Source organism: Rutilus rutilus (genome assembly GCF_951802725.1).
Source record: "Rutilus rutilus genome assembly, chromosome: 25".
Taxonomy (NCBI): Eukaryota; Metazoa; Chordata; class Actinopteri; order Cypriniformes; family Leuciscidae; genus Rutilus; species Rutilus rutilus.
Window position 1 is genome coordinate 6,264,877 of NC_140229.1, and position 22,047 is coordinate 6,286,923.

Consider the following 22,047-nt stretch of genomic DNA (forward strand, 5'->3'; position numbering starts at 1 on the left):
TATTTTATTTTGGGGGGAAATAAATAAAATAAATCAATACTTTTATTCATCAAGGATGAGTTAAACTGATCAAAAGTTACAGTAAAGACATTTATAAAGTTAGAAAAAATTCTATTTTAAATAAATTCTGTTCTTTTGAACTTTCTATTCATCATAGCATCATGAAATAAAAATTTAAAAAATGCTGCAAATTCAGCTTTTCAACATTGAAAATAATGAATGTTTTTTGAGCATCAAATCATCATATTAGAATGATTCCTGAAGGATCATGTGACACTGAAGACTGGAGTAATGATGCTGAAAATTCAGCTTTCATCTGAGGAATAAATTACATTTTAAAATATATTAAAATAGAATTTTAAATTGTCATAATATTTCACAATATTACTTTTTTTCTTCTTCTTCTTATAATCAAATAAATGCAGCCTTGGTGAGCAGAAGAGACTTCTTTTAAAAACATAAAAAATCTTACCGATCTAAAACTTTTGACCGGTAGTGTATGTATTTAACAGTACGTAAAAAACAACACAATATTCTAAGATGAACATACTGTAATTTCTATGTGGGGTAAACAATAATAAATAATAATAGCTGGGGGTAGAGACTCAATACAATACAAAAACACTAGCTGAATCCTTTTAAAAGACTCTCTATGGTTTTTATAACGGGTAAACCTATGAATAGAGCTGTGATGCCAGGCAATATGAAGGGCAGATGGTGAGACCAGAGTGTGCCGAGACCTCCTATACTGATGCAAAACATGTGAAGTTATTAATTCTAATTTGAAACCCTGTTCCTGCTAACTCTCCACACATGAACCGACCATGAGAAAACATCCAAGTGATACATCGTTAAAGGATTAATTACAAGACAAGGCAGCTGAAAAAAAAATCCTTTATTTTTTCCATGATCTTTTTTCCATACATTTGTGGTATAATAAATAGACAGGGGATAAAGGCCAATTTCACCAATGCCCCTTGCCATCATATCTGAATGATAATGCTTTCCCCCCACACTGCAAACAGATTTTCATAGAATTTACAACCAAAAATAAAAATTAAAGCTTGACACAAGCTGAAAATACTGCCACCAGCTCTCCGCAATCACTGTCAAATAGACCTTTCCGAGCCGTGACACTGTAGCAAATCCTCAGGAACAAAAATATATATATATTTATATTTATATATTCACAGTTAAAGTATTTACACATAAGAATCCAAAGGAAAATGGGCAGAAAAAAAAAGACGTTTCTACAAGAAACAATCTTTCAAAAGGAAGTACAAATCTGTGTTATGTACAAGATGCATCATTTTCTTTAAATTAGCTATTCAACCCCTTTTTTTTTTTTATAATGATCCCTGAAAAATAGTCATTTTAAATACTCCATTTGTCGCTCATAAAAGCAGAACGATGCATCACTCCCCCATCGAGATAAAAAAGCCCCATTCCTTTATACAAACCATCATATCCTGTACAATATAAACATATTTAAAAAGAAAACTAACAAAAAAAAGCTGGGAGACCTTACCCTGTGAGTGATCTAACGTGAAGGGCGCGTTTCAAAGCTTGGTCTTGTGAGTGCCATTTGGCTTGATGGGGGTTGGAAGCCTCTAGTGCATTTATTAAAATAACCAAATCACAAAGATAAACACAGTCTCCATGCTGCCTTGCAGATCAGAGTCTTCTGCTTTCAAAGGGACATTTGGCTGAATGAAGCTGTAATAGCCGTCGAAACATTTTGATGGTTAAATACTGAGCAAAATGCAGAAGGAACTCAAAAGGGTCGCCCGAAGTACCAGTGAGCTTAGGTCATCTGTGCAAACACACACATACACACAGGAGACAAGTGGAAAACGGTTTGCCTTCGGAGCCGAGACACTCTAAAGTACACATTTGGCACTGTATTCGACTTCGTACTTGATTTTCTGTGTCCACTGCAGACGTTTTTTTTAGGGTGACGGACCTAATACTCCAGGGTGTGCCATCCTAAACAACAGTGCAACTACTTAGATTAGATGAATTGGTGTCTGGGCAAGCTTGTTGAAAAGCATCAGTGCTGTGCGACTGTTACCGCACTCACAGAGAACTCCTAATACTACGAAAACCCATGCTAACTGACCTTAAACCAGTGCAGGTGGATTTTGCCATCTTAAAGTGAACTGGTGGAGAAAAGTAGGGATATACGTTTGCAGAATAGCAGCATTATATTGGCGAGATTCGCTCCATAATAGAAAATTCAGCACCAGTGCCTGAATATGCATGAAACCAATTGGATCTTTGCATGTTTATCTGCTAAAGTAGTGAGCTGACATGTCAAACGCAGGGTTAATACTAAACTGTACAGCTTGAAAGTGAGCAGCTTTCTGCCCTTACACCTTACAGAAGATAGGGGGCAGCAGACACACTCAAATGAACAGATTACAGATGTATGGTTGTAAAAAATGACTTGAATAAAATGAAAGAATTAGGTGTAGTGTATTGTTTGATTTGTCCAGTCAGATCCAGATCCAGTCTGTAGGTGCCATATGCAGTGCTGCCTGAAATATTGTAGGAGCGTTTCACTTTGTGTAAATTTGCCTGAGCTGTGGCCCTTTTTCTACTGATTTGTTTTGTGGCAGGCACAGGTGTGCTTTTGTTGAATGTTCTGCAAATTGAAGACAATTGACCCCAATACCCCTGACTTTGGTTAGTGTCATGCTGAATGCTAAATCTTCTGGGCTGTTACAGTGAAGTCTGACAAAACACTAAACTTCTTGTTGGGCTTGGAGGACAAGGACATGGTCCAAAAAAAAAAAAAAACCTGACAGAAGAATTTTGTGCGTGTGGGACAGATATGAGCAGCTTAAAGTGTTCGGGGTCAGAGTTCAAGGGACGGGGAGGTCTCTCCAAACCAAACCGCAGAGGAAAAAGGGACTGACGAGGAGCAGGAGCTCCACAGCAAAGACGAACTGTGCCAAATGGGCAGACAACAAACTTGGTGCCCAAACATTTGGGGGAAAAATATGTCCATTTCCATAGAAGTCAATGGAAGAGTGGTAGAAAATTCATTTTTTATGCTTGAAAGAGCACCTGTAATTCGTAAACAATCGTGAAAAAGTACAAAAAAGAAGTCCCAGATACTTAGCTGCACGATATATCCAGTGGATGTGTTGGATTTCACCCACTATTTCCTCTGTAGCTCCAGAAGACGGGGGGGTCTGGGCTTGTTGTAGGGCAGTGCATGTTTTTAAGGAAGTTCTCACCTATCTGCTGGGGTTAGTTTAAGGTTCCTCTGCAGTTCTCTGCGCCACAGAGGCACGGGATCTTCTCGTCCTCAATGGGGAACTTGTAGTCGTAGGTGATCTCCTCGTTAACATTTATTGGCTGCCGGGAGTAGATGACGATCTTTTTCTGCGATTCCACAGTGATGACCTTGGCATAACAGTTTGGCTGGGAGACACAAAGGAAGACACGGTCAATTAGGTTTTTGTCTACAAAATTACCCTTGGTTTAAAAAAAGTGCAAAACTCACATTGCAACTATGATTGATGAAGCGGGCGAAGTTGCCACATTTGGTTGCGTCTATAATGGTATCGTGATCCACACGGAACATGTAGCTACTGCCGATGCCCTCTTCCTCATAGCGCTTTTCTCGCATGTCTGCAATAACCTGCAAATGGGGAAGAGACATGGGGTTATGAACAGACCACACAAAAAGCTGTGATGTTTGGTTGGTTTTACACTTACCTGTCGGATATTCTGGCCAACATATTCGATAACCATCTCATCCGCAGCAATAGGCTCCATGGCGAACAATCCCCAGTCATGAATGTGACTTCTACAGAACCGGATCTTCTTTTTACGGAACTGTGGAAAAGTTGTGCGTCATTAGATGTTGCCTTGGCTAATATTTTGATTGGTGACGTTTTGAAAGATATAAATAGCTGGTTTTCACTTGTCCTACCTTAAGCTGGTTGAACTTGAGGAGGTCACTGTCACAGCTGAAGGACGACAGTAGACGGCGCTGTTCAGACCGCCGTTCTGAACCTGCCCTAGTGGACGTTAGGGGCTGTGCTGGAATACTCTTCCCCTGAAATCACATACACAAAAACAATCATGTTAGCGCCTTCAGCAAACCAGCTTAATGAAGTATTGATTGATTGTGAGTAAACTTCAGTATTTTATCACTGCCGCTCACCTGAGTGTCCACATCAGACTCTTCGGACTGCAGACGTGAGCTGTTCAGGTACTTCATTTTGTCTTTCTTGTCGATTTTGTAGTAGCCCTCGCTGCGGGCGCAGCCGGTGATATGGTCTCGTATACCATCCTCTTTCCGCTTCTTCTTCACCACCGATGCACTGCCCATGTTGGTAGGTTCAGAGGAGTCAAGGAAATACTTTCTTTACAGGAACAGATAGGTCTCCACATAACAGGTTTGCAAATAACATTAAAGTATATGTAAAGATTTTTTTAATTAGCTATTCACAATTTAAAAAAACATCAATTCAGCGGTGCTATTTCGGAAGTGAACATTAACTTACTTTTATTAAGTTAACTTACATTAATCAACATTAACTTAAAGCTGCACTATGCAACTTTTGTCTTCAAAATGTACAAAATGAATATAATGAGCGGGTACAAATGAATCCATTTTCCAAACCGTGTTTTTGTCTAATCCTGAATCGCTATGGTACACCTATAATAAGTATTTTAGACCGGTCAAGTCGCCACCGCTGATGAGTAGCCCAGTACCTGCGTGACTCGCCATAGACATAAACAGAGAGCAATAGCTCCGGGATACAATGTTCTTCTGCAAGAGGCATGCAGTTTTGTTTATTAACCGCTTACAAACTTTAAGAAAAGCAATTAAATTCCGCTACTCTGTTTGGTGCCACTAGGGGTGTGGAATTTATGCTAAATTATACTCCAAACAAAACTGAATTACTGTTTCTTAACAGGTTTCCTAAACACTCTCTCTAGGCTTCCATTGTTTTTTAAATGTATTTCTATTTGCTGCCACTAGGCCCGCTTTAATAGAATTTTACACTAAAAAATGTCAAAGAATCTGTGAGGTATTAATAAACACCGTTTAAAGCTCAAGATCATGGTAAAGGTGGTCACATTTACCATTGTTCAGCGGATGATCGTGGACGACATCCAGTCTAAATGACCATCATTTCAATATGAATCTACACGATTAGGAATATTGTGTGAGGGCGAAAGATTTCCCTACACAGGAACTGGTTGCAACGGGTTCAAGTTGGTCATGTAAACTCACTGCGTTGAACAACAGAAAGTTGCTTTGTTTGAAAGAGACTTCTGTGTAAGCTGTGCTTCATAAATTGCTACACTATCGATAATAGACAGTGGACCTTTTTAGTCTGCTAAATTTCACTACGTGACCACATCTTAAGACTGAAGCAGTAAAGGATATGAGGATGATGGACCCAGAGGGTGTCGTTGAGCCAGTCGTTGCCATTGTCCTGCTCAAGCATCTTGTCGTAAGTGGTCTTAAGGTATTGCATGTCCTCCTCGTCAATGCCATCATTCCAGATGTCATACAAGATGGTCATCTCCTCAAATTCTGAGCGGGGTAAGAAGCTGGGGCGGCGCGGTGATGTCACAGGGGAATGCATGGATAACAATAACTCCTGCCAGCCCCGCCTCTGTCGCCGTGTTTTCTGAACAGGTTCCTCATCATAAAACATCCTGTCTTCCACCTGAGGTATGACTGTCTGGGCTTGGTCTTCCTCTTCCTCCAAGGCTGTGGAATCGCCATCTTCACCTTTGAAGGTCTCTGAAGGGCAGTCTGGGTACATGTCATTTACTGGTAGGTCTGGAGGTAAAGAGGCCACCATTGGAGCTGGAGGCTCTTCAGAGTCTTGAGGGGCTTCAACTGACAGCTTTTTAGACTTGGGACGTCCTGGTTTTCTCTTGGTTGGAGTAGCATCTAAGGGCACAGGAACATCTATCATTGGAACAGGTAGATCTTTTGGAGCAGCAGGAGAGGAAGTCTCTGCAGAAGTGGGAGAGGAGCCTTGGGGAGGCTCCTGAAGTGAAGCAGCAGGAAGGGGAGGACCAGGTAATGGGGAAGAAGCTGCATTGTTAGGTAGGCTGGCTTGGGGAGAGGCACTGAGTTGAGGCTCTTTAAATAGAGACTTCTCCTCCAAGCTCTCAGATGAGGCCTTCCTGTGAATGGGAAGGCCTGCAGATAAAGCAGCAGAGTCAGGGAAAGCTGGGGTGAAAGTAAGGTCTCTACCCGGAGTCCGAGGAATACCAGCACTGAGGACAGGGGATTGAGCAGGGTAAGAGAAAGGGCTGCCGGGAATATGCGGCGAGCTCAAGCTGTTACCTGTTAGTGGAGCGTCACTACCTGGTGTGACAGGAACCGTATCAGTGCTCTGAGACTTGCCCAAACCCCGGGGTCTGTCCATGAGGTCTCTCCCCGGTGTCCTTGGGATGTCCTCTTCCGTAGGCAACCGCCCACGGACAAGCATATCCGGCAAAGATTCACGGGGCGGCAGAAGGGATCGTGCTTCAAGGGCATGATTGGGGGGAAGTGGAAGGTGCATGGAAGGTGTAGGAAGAGACCGAGGGATTGCGGCCTCTGACTCTAGGGGAACTGGGCCATCACGACCAGGGGTTCTGGGGACGTCTTCTGCAGGGATCTTTGGTCTGGTGTCCTGATCACTATCTGCAAACGAACCTGTTGGGGTGGGTGGGCGCAAGCTACCGACATCATCCAGGTTGGCTTCAGCTTTGGGCACTGGAATATTGACCTCCAAATCGATGTCGGGTTCATCAACTGAAAGAGAAAACCAATCATGATCTGACCTCATCAACTTAACAATACTCAACTGCTATAGGAACATGAAGCTAAAGAATAGTCAAGAGTCTAACCTGGCAATCCTTTGGGTGATGGGGGCCGCACGTCATTAATTCCAGGCTTGATTGAGCTCACCGTACTGAGTTTGTGATCGAGCTCTGCCTTGTCTAAAACCTCCAGTCTGTTCAACTCGCTTGGTTCTTCTTCTGGTGGTGGTCCTATGGGGGTACTGGGGGATTTTACATCAACATCCTCTTCATTAGAGGTCGATGATGAGGAAGATGAAGATGACGATGAGGTTTGTGCGTCGTCATCTTCATCCTCTATTCCCACTGCCCGCTCTTCTTCCTCCTCTTCTTCCTCTTCCTCCTCCGAACTCGATTCGTAGTCGGACGAGCTCTCACTCCCAGAGGAATCAGAATCAGATTTGGAGGACGATGAGCTAGAACCTTGAGGAAGGAAAAATGGTGACGGTCATTACATCAGACCCATTACAGTGTCCACAAGGGCAGAATATTAATTCGACTCTCGCCATTAATAGTCATTACCTTCATCTGATGAGTCAGATGATTCACTCTCGCTGGAGTCTGATTCGCTCTTCTTTTCGACATCTTCCTCATCTTCCATATCCTATGAAGGCATGGTTTTTTAGTAATGTTAGGCTCAAATATAAGTGTCATATATGCAGCCTGATAACTACACCCGATTAAAACAGGTTTATTACTGAAAGCAATCACAGACACCAAAAACCTTGGGCAAATTTTTGATTATCAACTGTTAAAATAGTACTATTACTTCCAAATTTCGAAGTACTGTGGATTGGTGCTCACCTTGACAGAGGGCAACCTCTCAGAGGCATCTTCCACTGGCTCCTCTTCATGGTCTGAAAGCGATGACTCCTCTTTACCGGAGGTTTCCTCCTCCTCCTCACCTTCACTGTCCAGCTCCAGAGGCCTGGCTGGCCTTCGCTTGGCAGAAGAACCACTGCCATCCGTTCTGGATCCGTCCATGCGAAGATCTGTTCTTTCTGACTCTGAGAACCGACCTTAATGAGTTAGTTTATAGAAATGGCACGGAATCATTTAAAGCATTTCAAGATAAGTAATTTGCTAGATTAACTAGATATGCCAAGCACACACCTTCATCTTCCAGCTCATCATCGACAGGTGTGGATGGTCGCACCCTCTTGTTGTCATTGGTGGATGTCGGCTCAGGGGGTTGTTTCCTCTTAACCTGCAAAAAATTTTGTAGCAATTGATAATGAGCAACTTAAAAGTACAACTGCACATTTACAAAAAATACAGGATGGTAGTTTGTTACCTTGAAGGATGGTAACCGGATGGCACCGCGCAGGCCAATACTGAGACCCATTCCCTCAAAGCCCAGACCCTCAACCTTGTTCCAGTTTTCCAGTAAGCTAGAGGATATAGTCTCTTTGGGTTTGGCCCGTTCTTTCTCCTCTTCTTTGCCCTCACCGGTCTTCACAGGTGTAAGTGTAGCCTGCAGGTGCAGAAACATTATGACGTCAGATAAAATTATGTTAGTATACTGTTAGTATAATGACATGTCCTCAAGTTAAGTAGTTCCATCATTTGAAAACTTAAGCAGTGGTTTTTCCTTTTGACTAATTGTTTGAAACACTTTGAAACATTCAGTTCTGTAATCAGACAGCTATCATATTATTTAGAACAAGATTAAAGCAAAAGCATATTTTTTAACAGTTGCCCAAGTTTGTGTACTACTGTCTGCCCAAAAGATGAAGAAATTTTTTTGCTTGTCAAAATAAATGAAATGCAATAACCGAACCAATATTTACGAGTTTAAATAAAACCCTAAATATATATATTTTTTGGACAGCATTCTTATTGGATGCTAATAACATTTTGCTATCAATCAGAGATGGGTTTGTCACATTTCATTCTGCAATATCAGTACAATTCAAAAACATTTAGGCTGAACATACAACGATCTAACACTCTAAATGACTTCTTACCCAACACTGCAAATAAAAGGAAACAATACATATGAAAGTTACTTATCAACTTGACAGTGATTTTGTACCTTTCATGACTTCAGTAGCTTAAAAACCAAATTTGCCGCATCTGTTATGATTCATTTACAAAGTATTTACATTTCCGGCAAAGTGTATCATGTAACATTTAAAACAGACCTGAGTTTGTGGAATGGTGCTTACCTTAGCTGATCGCTCCTGTTTGTCCCACCATTCATCAAACGCCCTGAAGGCCACCACCTCCACCATCTTACGGTTGAGATCTCTTTTCATGATGGCCTTCAGCTCTTTGACAATAACCATAAGCACTCCATCCACAGTGGCTTTGTGTGGGTCTTCCTTTTGGGGCTCATAGCCTGGAGGGGGAACCGCAGGGTTGAATTTGGGCATGTTGGGTACGGGCCAGGGTTGCCCATGCCCCACAGCGCCTGCAGGGGCACCAACCATAGACAGAGGTGGATACGGGCCTCCAAATTGCATGGCGGCGGCAGCAGCAGCAGCGCCAGCACTTGCAGCAGCTTCGCTGATGAAATGAGGGTAAGGGTACTGCCGCTGGCTCTGCGCCATTCGACTTAGCATCTGAGTCTGCATCTGAAAGGACATGTGAACGCTGCCCCACTGTGGTATGGAGCTCATCAGGTCCACCTGCATAATGGGCATCATGCCATGGGGGTAATGGGCCAACGGGTGTAGCATCGGATGGGGGGCCACGCCAGGTGGGCCAGCCAGGTGTGAAACGGTTGAATGGGGTGGAAGAGGAGGCAGCGGCAGGGGGAAGCCAGCCTGTGGAGGGGGCAGTGGGGGGAACCCTGGCGGAGGCATGGTAATTGTCTGCATCGGAGATACCGCAGAGTTGACCACAATGTTTTTGGCACAGTCCCCACTAGCAATCGGTGTGCCTGGCATCTCATCATCAGAAATCTCCATGTCTTCACCCGATGACTGATGGCCCTGTGTAATAAAACACAAACATCTGTTGCGTTAGTGCTGGGCGGTATGACCAAAAATCCATATCATGGTATTGAGAGAGGAAATACTGATTGACTTAGAATGCCCTATTTTACTGTCATAAGTGAATAAGGTAGAAAAATCCACACTAGTATTAATACAGGTTTGCACAAAATGATGCTGTTTCCAAAGAGGTGCCAGCAGGAGGCGCTGTAGGAGCGACAGAAACAGCGGTTTCCCCGGTAACGGCTGTACACAAAGCAGAGCAGCGCTCTTAAACGCGGCTTTATCAGGAAAGATAGAGAAAGATTAAATGAAAATAACATCAAAACTTTTCTAAAGACAGTCAGTTCCCTTCAAAAATACATTCATATAAATACACCCGCAGTGCGTTTTGACTTTGAAATGCGCAGTGCTCATGTTTATTCAACGATGTCAATGCCAACCACAGATACATTTTCCAAAAGGCTGTGTTGATATTGTGAACCAAATGTATAGGAAACAATATAATTTGACAGCTATTAATTATAGTTTAACCTATCCATCTTCACCGTCACGCTAGTAACCATAGACATAGCTATGCAACAGACCCTCTCGAATAATGTCGCGCCGCGTTCCGATCGTTGTTAAAGCGTCATACACCGGTATTGTGGTATATTAAAAATTTATATCATAACAAAAATAAAAAAACGGTATTCGGTATGAACCGGTATACCGCCCAGCACTAGCGTTAGCGCACAAACTAGTCGCACACAAAGCAAACAGGGAGATAAACAATCCATGGTCTATACTGCCTTCTTTGGTTTGACAACTATTGTTCAACTATGAAAAAATCCTGAATTCTTACTTTCTTCCCTATTTAACTTGATCTGGACATAAAAGTCCAATGAAGTTCTCTCGCTATTTGTGAGCAAAAGGGATAGTTCACCCAAAAATTTAAATTGTGTCCATCATTTACTCAAATTGTTCCAAACTTGTATGAATTTCTTTGTTCACAAAAGAAGATATTTTGAAACATTCTGAAATTTTGAATTCATACAGGTTTGGAACAACTTGAGGGTGAGTAAATGATGACAGAATTTTCATTTTTAAGGGGAACAACCCTTTTACGTGACAAGCCAGTGTAATTTTTGTATTATTTATATACCATTACAATACTTAATAACATCTTGAATTAGCTTTAAATACATTTTTATTTTATTTGGAGCTACTAAGGTTCTTCAACTTAAACGTATTTGTTCCAGTTAGTTGCGAAAGCGATTTTTTAAATAGTTGCAGTTAACAATTAAAACACTGTGACAAGAAATAGTAATAATATTCTCCTGAAACACATGATTACAGGATCTAGGAATCCAAACACTTTCAGATATGAAATAGCTCTTGTTGAACAATGGTTTTGTAGATGTAATAAGAACAGCACTATCCTGATGGTCCAGCTTTCAAGCAGGAAGTAAAGCACAAAAGTGAGCTAACGGCCAAGCATTGTTTCTCGTGTTGTACTACGTGTAAGAGGAAGTGAAAGTGTGTTGCACATAAGCGGCATCCACAGTAGGATCATATTTCATGGGTTCGCCATACAGAGCTGGCTGGGGGCTGTAATGCAAACAAGTTCATTTACAAGACAGAGCCTCATTATGCACTGAACGTTTATGTCCTTACTGCAGACCGCCAAGATTCTCAATTTTTTTAAGGAATGCAATGCTAAGATTATTTGGTACAGATTAACATGTAGGACTTAAACTGTGCCAGGCAAAATGTTCTATTTTTCAGCATGCAGCTGAAATGTCACAAACAGTTGAGTTGCAAAATCTCAAGCAAACAGTGATGCCTAGAACAATCTCTTGCCTATGGGTTCAAATAAGCACCACAAAACATTGCACAATGAAATCTAAACTAAATGAATTTTTAAAAAACATGCTACGCCTTTGAGATTTCAAAACAAAAAGAAAAGAAAAAGAGGATACAAAAACTTTTTGCACAGCCAGATTGCACAATGTCTTCTTTTGCTAAAATGTGAAACAAAAGGGAAAGTAGAGAGCCTCTTTAAAGGAAGACGAGTGAGGTTGCCTCCTACATTTCTCCTGGGTCCTGAAACCCTCCACACAGCAATTCATAATATCATATTTATCAACACATCAAAAGCCATTGAGTAGTTAGCTACACTACAAACCACTAGCCAACAGTAGTTGTAAAGACACTGAACCCATTTAGGGGCATATCTTTAAAAAGATCACAGTATATGCAAATACTATATAGTAAATATATGAGATTACATTATTTATTTTGCAATCTGGCACAAAGGTCAAAAACAGCACTAAACAGCAGCATTTAACTTAATATTTTACTACAAATATGTAAAATAAAACAGTTTAAAAAACAACTAGCTGATTTATTGCGACTTATGAATCAGTTTTTTAACCTGTCTGAGCTAACTAACTCAATAAAACTAAATTACTTGAAAATGGGTGCATTTCAGGGGAGTGCGTTCGATAAAGTGCTGTAAAGCCAAGTGCAACACAAAGTGCTAAAAAACATTTTGTTGCTACTCGTTAGAAAAAACTGAAAAACTACCTAAAACATTTTTTTGTTAGGTTAGAAGCATTGCTACTTACAGTTTGAACAACACTAAATCAACACTGAACTGACTTAAGCTAAATAATAACACTATGATCTTCTGTAGAGCTGCTTTTTAGTTTAACTGGATTATCTTCATGACTAATGAACTTTGCAACAATGAACTAACACTGAACTAAACTGAGTTTAATAATGAAACTATTGTCTTTTTAATAACTGTTGTAGCGCTGAAATTTCAGAACTGAAGTACTTTGCAACATTAATACGGTTATTTTCTGGTTTATTACTGTGAAGCTGCTCTGTGTTGTATATATCGTGCATCTCAGGTCTTACCGTGTCCATTTTGTCTATGGGCGTCCGTGGTTCTCCTGCACTGCTTTTACTGAGCATGTTGCAGGGCGACATGGCCATAGAGTTCGTCAACAGGGCAGCAGTACTAAGGATGGGTTCGTCATCATCGGAATCAGGAAGCGGGGTAGGGCTGATGTCCTCCAGGCCGGTGCTTGAAGGCCGCGAGAGCCGTTGGGGCGGGATGGGGGAGAGCTGCGAGGACGATGAGGAGATCGGGCTCCCGTCCATGCGCACCTCAGCGTCCGAGTCTCCACGCTCGTTCAGGAAGGGCTTGAGGAGCATTTCTATGCGGGAGTCCAGACTGTTGCGTTTGGACTCTTGCGTGGGGGTGCCCAGCGACGGGCAGGGCTCTGGCGTGGAGGGAGGAGGTGTAGCTGGTTGGGTTTCTGGCGCAGGGGGAGGCTCGGGGATCGGCGGCGTCGCAGGCCTGTCTCTGACGGGCATGAAGTCGGGGCTCGGGGGAGGTGGGGCTTGAGGCGGTCTCCTATAATCCACTTCCCGCTGAACAGGCTGGTGGAAAGAGGGCTCTGTGTGAGGGTAGACTGGGGGCATTGGCGGCTGATAAGGAGAGAAAGCAGTTTTGAAATTCGCACTGGCTGGTGGTGGTGGCGTGTGCGCAAATACAGGCGACGGAGGCTCGGGCGGCTGGTGTTGCTTAAAACTAGGTGGTTGCTCTGCGTTGCCACGGTGCGCCCCTCCTGTGCCGTGGACGTAGTGTCTTTCGGGTCTGCGGTTGTAGGCGTCCTGGAATTTGGTTTCATGTCTCCTCGCCTTGTAGCCTCCCGAGGACTCTGCACGGTTCGGTTGAAACGCCGGCGTGCCCTGCCTGCTGGAGTAGCTGGAGTCCTGAGAGAACGGGGTGCCTGACGGGCGTGGGGTGTGCGGGGTACCCTGGGACTGTGGCGTATCCTGCCTTAGGCTGGAGTATGCCGTATCCAGGGACATGGGCGTGTTGGTGCCACCTGGCGTGGCTGTGCCCGCAACTGCAGAAGAACTGCCTTCGAGGATTCTTCGCGAGGGCTCGCATGCCTGAGGACACAAAAGTGCGATGAGACCAACTTAAACATGTTTGTTTCTGAATTTCACAGTGCAAACAAAAGCACAGGCCAGTTCTAATGGCATTAACAATTAACATGCTAATCAAATACATTGTATAAACATTAGTTAATGGAAATCTCTGTTTTCACAATGAGATAATGGCCAGAACTGAGGGGGAACCGTTCAAAGAGCAATAATAGCATGTAGCTCTCTGCTGGGAGCAGTTATTAGATACATTTCAGTTGGTGTCCATTTAACCACCTGCTGAACTGATAAACTGGATTAGAGATAAAGACTTTCTGCTGGAGAAGGACTCACAGCATGTTATACAGTGTGCTGGTGTAAAACAGGCCACCATTTGCATAAATATGTCTTTTTTACTTATTTACTATTCATGACACAAGGGATTATGTAAACAAAAACCTCAAAACTCCACACTGCAGTGCAAAAACTGTATTATTATTAATATGCATTATTACATTAGCTATTAAATAATGAAAAAAATATATTTAGAAAAATAGACGACAGTAAACATTTTGTATGTCTCAAATTTTAAATCATTCAATTGGTCTATGGAGGAATAAACTATGATATTTAGAAATATATGTGTGTCTATATATTTATAAAAAATATTTGCATTTGTAGTTTAAAAAAAATACACTGTCTAACTTTTTTGTAGTAAATTGAATATATTTTGACAATATAACAAATATAACAAAACAATTCGCTAAAAGTAATCTGGCTAGCCAAAGCTACTTGAAAGGGGGGACAATTCAGGACAGCACATTTATTACAGCTCTGTTCATGCCGGAAAAAAAACTTAAACACTGTCTTTAACTTTGTTTTGAAGTAAAATCTTAAGCGTTCCAATATTTTCTATAATTAATGTCACATGTAATGGCATAATGTTAGCTTTTTACCAGCAGGGCTTCAGACAAGCTGTGTGGAGAAACTTCACAGGCTTCTTCACCACCAACTGGAAGAGTGAGCGGAGTATAACTTCCATTGATCAGACGCTGGAAGTACCTTTGGCGATTTTCACCTAAAATGATGGATGAGAACACACATTGCTGTGGTGAACATGATCACTAACACACAATGTGGGCTACATCTAAAAGAAATACACACATTTTATTCATTAGAAAGAAAAAGAAAGAAAGAAAGAAAGAAAGGTTATGTTGTAACAAGAGCTTTATTATTTCTTGTCACTTTCACAAGAAAAGTGCTATTGCCAAATACTACTGACAAGTAATCTCACTTGAAAATAGTTACTAAAACAATTACATGTTATATAAAATGTTATGTTTTGTATGTTAAAAATAGGCTTATCACTTACATACAAATTATGTCTATGTATATAAACAATATGCTGTATACATGTACACATCAAATGAGAAAATGACAGTATAATGTATGAAATAACTGCACTTTGTATTCACGTGACTGATGATCACAGATGAAACGGTACTGTCTCTTTAAGAGAACGGAGAACCCACTACAGCTGTCATCCTGCCTCTAGGATCTCCTTTTTACAAGGTTAATGACGATTCCGTGTGCTTGGCTTTCAGTAATGAGTCTGAACGAAGGGTTTAACATTAAACATATTTTCAGTTGGACAACTATTGTTTAAGTCGTGGTTAACCAGCTCCCATATCTTCTAAAACATATGCATTTTACATCTAAATACCTCAGCGGCTGTTCTCATATTATACTGTGGTAAAACAATTGTCATTTTGCTTGTAACTACAGCTAAATATTTAGTAAATAGTTCAAATGCGTAGTTTTCACGTAAAACGTCAAAGCAAACACATCAGTGAATCCCTGCAGCTGACATGCCGTTTAGTGGTTACCAAGCAACCAACGTAAATGTTCGCACGTGATATGATGCTACAAACAATCTATTCAAAAGTACCAACACACGCGGTCAGATATTAATAAAATTATACATCTCCAGTTCAGTATTTTCACATTTAATTTTTGAGCTTTACCTTTAGGGTCCAGCTCCACGTGGATGATGTTGCCCATGACAGAAGTGTTGTGCAGGTTCTGGACAGCATCTTTCGCCGACTTGACGGTTCCGAACACAACTTTAGCTATTCCGAGATGCTTTTTGTTCTTCGGGTTGTACAAAATCTCCACCCCCTCGATATCGCCGAACTTCTTGCACATGTCAGTGAGGAATCCCTCTTTGACGTTGTCGTTGAGTTTGGCGAACGTGACCTCCTTCGGGGGCACGCGACCGATGTAACAATCATCGATCTGAGGAAACAAAACGACTCTTTGAAATGGAACGTTTGTTGCAAGTTGTTAAACACAGAACGACTGTCCTAAACGGTTTAAAAGGAAGCGCGTGTCTCTTAAGTCGTTGAAAACCGACCGTTAAATCAGTTGTTTTTTTTTATTCAAAAATACTTTCGATGTATAAAACGTCCTGTGAACCTCAACCGTCTTGTGGTTGGTTAGTCAAAAACACTCTAGACAAATTCACACATGTGTCAGGGGGTGTGACTGACTGAACTACCTTAAATTTAGGCACCGGGAGATCAGCCTCCTTGTACTTAGTCCACAGACGAACCATTCTGGGGTCTCGGACGTTCTCCACGGGTGACATACCGTGGTTCTGCAAACAAAAACACACACACACACATTTATAAACACTTTACGCAAGGAAGTGTACTTTACGCTGTCCGCTCAAACTGGGCATGCCGCTGTCAACAGAACTAATACAGCACAACGAGAGCTGGTTTCAGTTGTTTAGTTGGTGAAAAGAGTGGTCAGTAATGAAAGTTTGGCAGCGGTGAAACTCTTTGATGTGTTGTGTCAGGTGTTTACAACGCCAGTGATATTATATATCCATTCGGCGCTACAATACACGGGTCGATGTATCCGGTTCTGGCCGTTGTAACGACTCGTTCCGCTCACCGGCATGCTGAAGTGCAGTCCATCGTAGCGATACAGTTTGTGCGATCCCTTTTTCAGCGCTGGGTCAATAATCAACTTGTAACTTCTCCAATGATGACTTCGTTTCTCTCCCGAATTGCAGATAGGATGGCTGTTCTCCATTCCGTTCGCCAAACCTAACGAAGAGATGACCAAAAAATAAAAGCAGAAAGTACGCTTCTTAATACTGACAGCGCAAAGATTGATATTTGCACACAAACAGTACGTTGCAGAAAACGGGGGGTTTGAAGCTGTGCCCGAAACAGACATTACAGAGGAAGAAAAAAAAGAGAAAGCTTACTTGAACTCTGTCTTCTACCGTGATCTTCATTTAGCTTATTTCTTTCTCCTGGTCTGGACATATTGTGCCCGATCGAGTAGTTTTATATAAAACGGCTAGATCTTGAACCTTTCGCCGATCACATTACATGATTTTAAAGATACTGCCTCCTTTTTGCGAGCCAACACATATTGTGTGCCTCTAGTCTGGGGTTTCTGTCTCTCCCACAATACACCACTATCTCAACCTTCCGGCACATTCGACACGCACTTTGGATTTATTATTCTTGATAGTTAAGCTAAAGCATTGCTTTTGTGTGACTATTAATAAAACAGACAAATGGAGTTAAGTGTGATAAGCGAGTGGGAAGTTGAAATAGCTAACATTTCGAGCAGTAAAGCGAAGGTTTAGAACGCGTTGAATCTGCACGATAGATTTACATGGACGTTAAATACAAGATGGACATGGAGCAGCAGCGTTGGGGAAGGTTGTTAAAACTGAACTGGGACACGCACTGAAAGCCCAAATGATTTGGTTTAAAAACGAAATGCAGTTTTGCTTTCATATAAACAGTTATTCCGGGGTATGTTTTAAGTCATGCATTCAGAATGTGTCAGTAAAATGAACTTTCACGAGGGACCGCCTTAGAAAAGCAAAGTTTTTCTGTGGTGATAATTCTGTTTAAACATCTAATGTAGTTTTCTTTTTCTTGTTCTAATACTAGTTGTGGTACATTTTTCAGTCCATTCCCAACATTGTTTGATATTCTGCGGTGCTTGGGCAATTGGCTGGTTAACAGCAGTTCCCTCTCTGGCCAATCAGATTGAAGCACCATGGTAGATTCAGCTATTAGAAGCACAGCCTTCAGTTCTTCCTACAGAGAGCAGAAAGAAGGCTGAATGCAGGCGCAGCCATTTTCTCCTACATTGGGACTCAATGGCCAAAATGGGTTTCCTTTGTTCCAAAAGGGATCTAAATCTTGGTTTCATCAGCCTTTTATGGACTATTTAATACATACAGTGTTTCTGTTTACAGGATCTGAGAAGAAGGAAGATGAAATGTTGGATGGTATCCCTTTGACATTTTTAAGCTTTTTTTTCTCTTCCTGGAAACCATCTTTGTCCCAGCAAACTAGGTCATGGCACACCCATATAACAGCATTTTATTCTTTAGTAAAATGCTACTGAATAAACATTTTGCATTTGGTTTTATTATTTCTAACTAGAATGTAAAAAGAAAAAAGAAACCCATGAAAATAACCAACTGCCTTTAAGGCCCTGCCTTGTTCAGGGCCAAGCATTAATCAATAAGTAAGTTTATCTTTATTGTCTTTGCTTATTTAGCTGCAAAAATAAATGTTTTATTGTTAATTAAACTGAGGCATTTTATGTAAATTGACTGAATTTCTATTTCTTTTTAGCGTTCCCTAAGTGTCATTAGTTTTGAGTCTGGCTTTGTCTTCAGAACATTCAGTTGCATGTTGTTCTTTTTTAAATATCCATTTAAATGGATTGCTTCTCACATTTCAGCAAACAAGGCAGGCCACAGAGAAAAAGGACGATTGGCCTTTTACAAAAATGCTGAATCACAGGTATGATTGATAGGGTTTGTGGTTGTTTTAATGCTCATCCTGGTTGTGACTCACTGTTTTTAACCCTACAGCAGTACTAGTCTCAAAACACTTTTTTTTAAAAAAAAAGAAAATTTATATTTAAAGAAATTGGTGGACTTCACTTCTTTCATGGCGTCCAGATTGGGAAAAGTGTATTCCTGATTTTACAATGCAATGGAAATCCCTTTGTCAATTACTATTTTCAGTAAGTGAACACTCACTATATATATTTGACCTTGTGCCAAGGGCACATTTCATAACACTATTAGTCTCATAACAGTGTATAGTTCACTTTAGAGATAATGTATAAATAAGACTTTAAACACACATAATTATTAATGCACTAACAAAGATATTTACCTTAACATTTTGTTGAAATAATTCTATCAGGCCTATACGATGAAGAAACAGGAACGTTTTCATTCCCATCGTCGGATCCTTTAACACTGGCTTTAAAGAGGGGGTTGGGTTGCAACGCCTAAAAGGAAGAAAACGACAATAACCATTTTTCCTGCCTTCGTTTTTCGACATAATTCATCATTTAACACACCAATCTGCGCAGTCTCCAACGAGTGGAGCTGCTGGAAATCTTGAGGCACTTTTAGATATTGCAATATGCAAACAATCCCTCTCTTTCTCTTCCTGAAGACAGAATGACAAGAGAAATTCACTCGCTTGCACTTCATCATTCAGAAGAAAGAAAATGTCCTTTTTCTTTCCGAAGGTAATAGTTTATGTGACCTTATTTGACAAAAATGACTTGGGAATACTCTGTTTTAAAAGGTAACATTAAATCATATTTATGTTTCAAACTCATTTAAAAAAAATTACGAGTATTGTTTTCCTGTGGGGATAATTGTGAGAGAGAAAAAAAGGTGTAAAAATCATTATTTTAGACACCTCTCATTGCTGACCCATGTCCAAAGCGACCTCAGAAATAGCCTGCTGTTTAATGGCTTCTCTGCTGTTTTCATTTTCAACATGGCGTCTTCACAAGGACATCATTGTGGAAAAGAAAGGTTGCTGCGCCATTTATGGGCGAGGCTGTCGGTCGTTTGTTTCAGCTGATTCTGCCTTTATACGTGGCAACCATTGCAAACACAAACTGACTAGATGTGGTCAGAGAGGCTTGCTGTTTCAGAAGCGAGGATATTGCACAAAACTCGCAGTTATATCTCGTGCGTAAAAGGCGCCCTCGACGCTGCTGCGCAAGGCGCTGGAAACCCTGTGGCACAAAAAACACACACACAGCGGTAATCTGAGAGTTTGGACGCTTGCCACGGGTCCGGGATGTGACTGCACCCACCTAACCATTTAAAGTCGGAGAAAGAATCTCAAACACTGTGTGGCATTTCAATCAGCAAGTACAAAGGGAATATCCAGTCCTCTGTGCTCTCTCTCGTTCCCCTTTCAGAACATTCGGTGCAGTTTATTCGCCAGCCATTCAGAGGATCATTTGACGTGATGCATTGCAGGATTGCGCACTACTTAGGTTTCTCAGATCTTCTGGTGAATATATCACAGTGTTGCAACACATACCGGTATGTGGTATGCAAATTGTCGTGTTTTGCACAATTTATGGATATGTAATTTTGTATATGTAGCTTATTCCACTACTAGTGTGGAGAATGGACATACTTATTACCCAAGCATCTTATCATTGGAATTTGGTTATTGCCTCTGTTTTTTGTTTTTGTTTTTTTTCCTTCTTCTTTCCCCTTCGTTCTGTGCGTTTGGGGCGATGCCAGGTCCAATTTATCAGCCAGAATGGTATTGCGCAAGGAAACGCACCATCTGTCTTTCGCTTTTAGGATTCACGCTTGTTACTGCATGCACACCAATATGATTTTGTCTCTCTGTCATAGTCTAAAATAGGACTGGTGTCCGAATATGCCAGAAAAAAAGGACTGAAGAAGACGTGATGACCACATTGTTTCCTGCCAACCAGGGCTGAAGTGGGTCATGAGGCCATTTTATGGCACTCGTGTGTTTAATTAGGAAAATCCTCTTTATCTTAGGAACCTGCGAACGCAAGCTGTTTCTAAAGGCAATTAGAGATTAACTCTACAGAGATCCCAGACGATACCAGTTTATATTTATATATTTCTTTTTGTTACTCGATATGCAGACGTGTGCGAAAAGCTCCATTTGTGCTCTCGACAGCTGGATTGGATCCTCGATTAATTTCGACATTCAACTTCGCCATTAATGATATAAGCTATTTTAGCTTTTATTTATGCTAGGGTATTCTGGAAAAGTTAATTCTTGGGAATCTCTTATTTGAAATATTTTGTATTTTTTACATTTCTTGTGGAGATATGAGACGTCTCAAAATTAGGCTACACAGGATTTTTGATTGCAGTAATATGTACATTTTCTTTTTAAATGTTCATTTTAAAATCTGAAATCCACTTGAAATCTGAGGAAACCTTAAACAGAACCAAATGCAATTCGCAATTCTCACGGTGGGCAATTTTTTTTTTTTTTTTACTTGAACCTTTTCTTATTTAGAATTGTGATGATGGATTGTAATATATTTAATAGTATGGTAAGTATATTTACAAAGAGATGCTGCACTCACTTAAATGTTTTTATACCGTAGCCTAATAAATATTGTTCTTACATGCATACATATCGTCTTGTATTTATTGACATGTTTAGTTTTATTTCTTTTTTTCCACATTCTCTCATAATTCGCTGTTTCTTCGAAACGGAATTGACGTTCTATTTTAACATTAATTTGTATTATTTCGCTGTGTGTGAACTGGTGTATGACGGAGCCGAAGGGGGCCCATATGACGAAAAACAGGCACATCCGTGTTTATCCATGGTGTAGGCCGCTTTTGTCCTTTGTTATTGGATTAATGCTCCTTTTTGTTTATGTAGGCTACCATAACAATCCATATAAATTATGTGAGAACATGATGGGCTTCGTAATAAATTTTAGTAGTTCCTCTCTGTTACGGTTTTTGGGAACCAATAAATCTTCACGGTTATGTGTCGAGACAGTCATAACATGATGAGGATGATGATGATGACGCCTCCTATCTGTGAGCAGAAAAAACAACAACCTTTTCTAGTCTCTCATTGGCTGTGACGGTGCGGGGGGTGCATTAACAGTCACCCATTGGCCATTGGTAAAATAAATTAAGAAATGTGTATTATAGGCTCAGGGGCACTGAAGGTTTTGCTTTGCTTCATGGCAACAGTGCCCGTTAGCTGGGACTACATGACCTCTTATATAGTTCTGCTGTATTTAAATATTAAAGGCAATACATTTTCATTAAAATGCAACTATTTAGCAGATTAATTAAGTGCCATCATAGAAGATCCAGTCCCTGATATGTCGTTAATTTATATAGTAGGCTATTTATACATTTCATAAACAAAGTCCATTTAAGAACATGCACATTAAGTAACTTTTAAATAAGTTTATTTGTAGACATAAAAAAAAAAAAATTATTATTAACATTCAAATAAATAATTTT

General features: G+C 40.8%; 1 protein-coding gene across 3 annotated transcripts; it reads right to left on the reverse strand.

The window, feature by feature from the left end:
• Nucleotides 1-880: 880 nt before the first annotated feature.
• On the reverse strand, nucleotides 881-21,950 carry setd1ba (SET domain containing 1B, histone lysine methyltransferase a). 3 transcript variants are annotated; one of them, XM_084400854.1, is made up of 19 exons: nucleotides 16,969-17,821; nucleotides 16,650-16,804; nucleotides 16,249-16,347; nucleotides 15,716-15,986; nucleotides 14,648-14,769; nucleotides 12,672-13,718; nucleotides 9,000-9,767; nucleotides 8,126-8,305; nucleotides 7,945-8,038; nucleotides 7,636-7,838; nucleotides 7,354-7,435; nucleotides 6,880-7,254; nucleotides 6,332-6,784; nucleotides 5,414-5,929; nucleotides 4,178-4,353; nucleotides 3,944-4,069; nucleotides 3,727-3,846; nucleotides 3,512-3,649; nucleotides 881-3,429 (listed from the first exon to the last, which is right to left on the reverse strand). In XM_084400854.1, the coding sequence occupies exons 1-19, from the start codon at nucleotides 17,027-17,029 to the stop codon at nucleotides 3,256-3,258; spliced, it is 5,160 nt and encodes a 1,719-aa protein (XP_084256980.1). In that variant the 5' UTR covers nucleotides 17,030-17,821; the 3' UTR covers nucleotides 881-3,255. The 3 variants fall into 3 exon arrangements, with proteins under 3 accessions (XP_084256980.1, XP_084256979.1, XP_084256978.1); XM_084400853.1 differs by lacking the exon at nucleotides 16,969-17,821 and adding an exon at nucleotides 18,920-21,950 and having other exon boundaries at nucleotides 5,414-6,784; XM_084400852.1 differs by having other exon boundaries at nucleotides 5,414-6,784; nucleotides 16,969-18,467.
• Nucleotides 21,951-22,047: the final 97 nt, after the last annotated feature.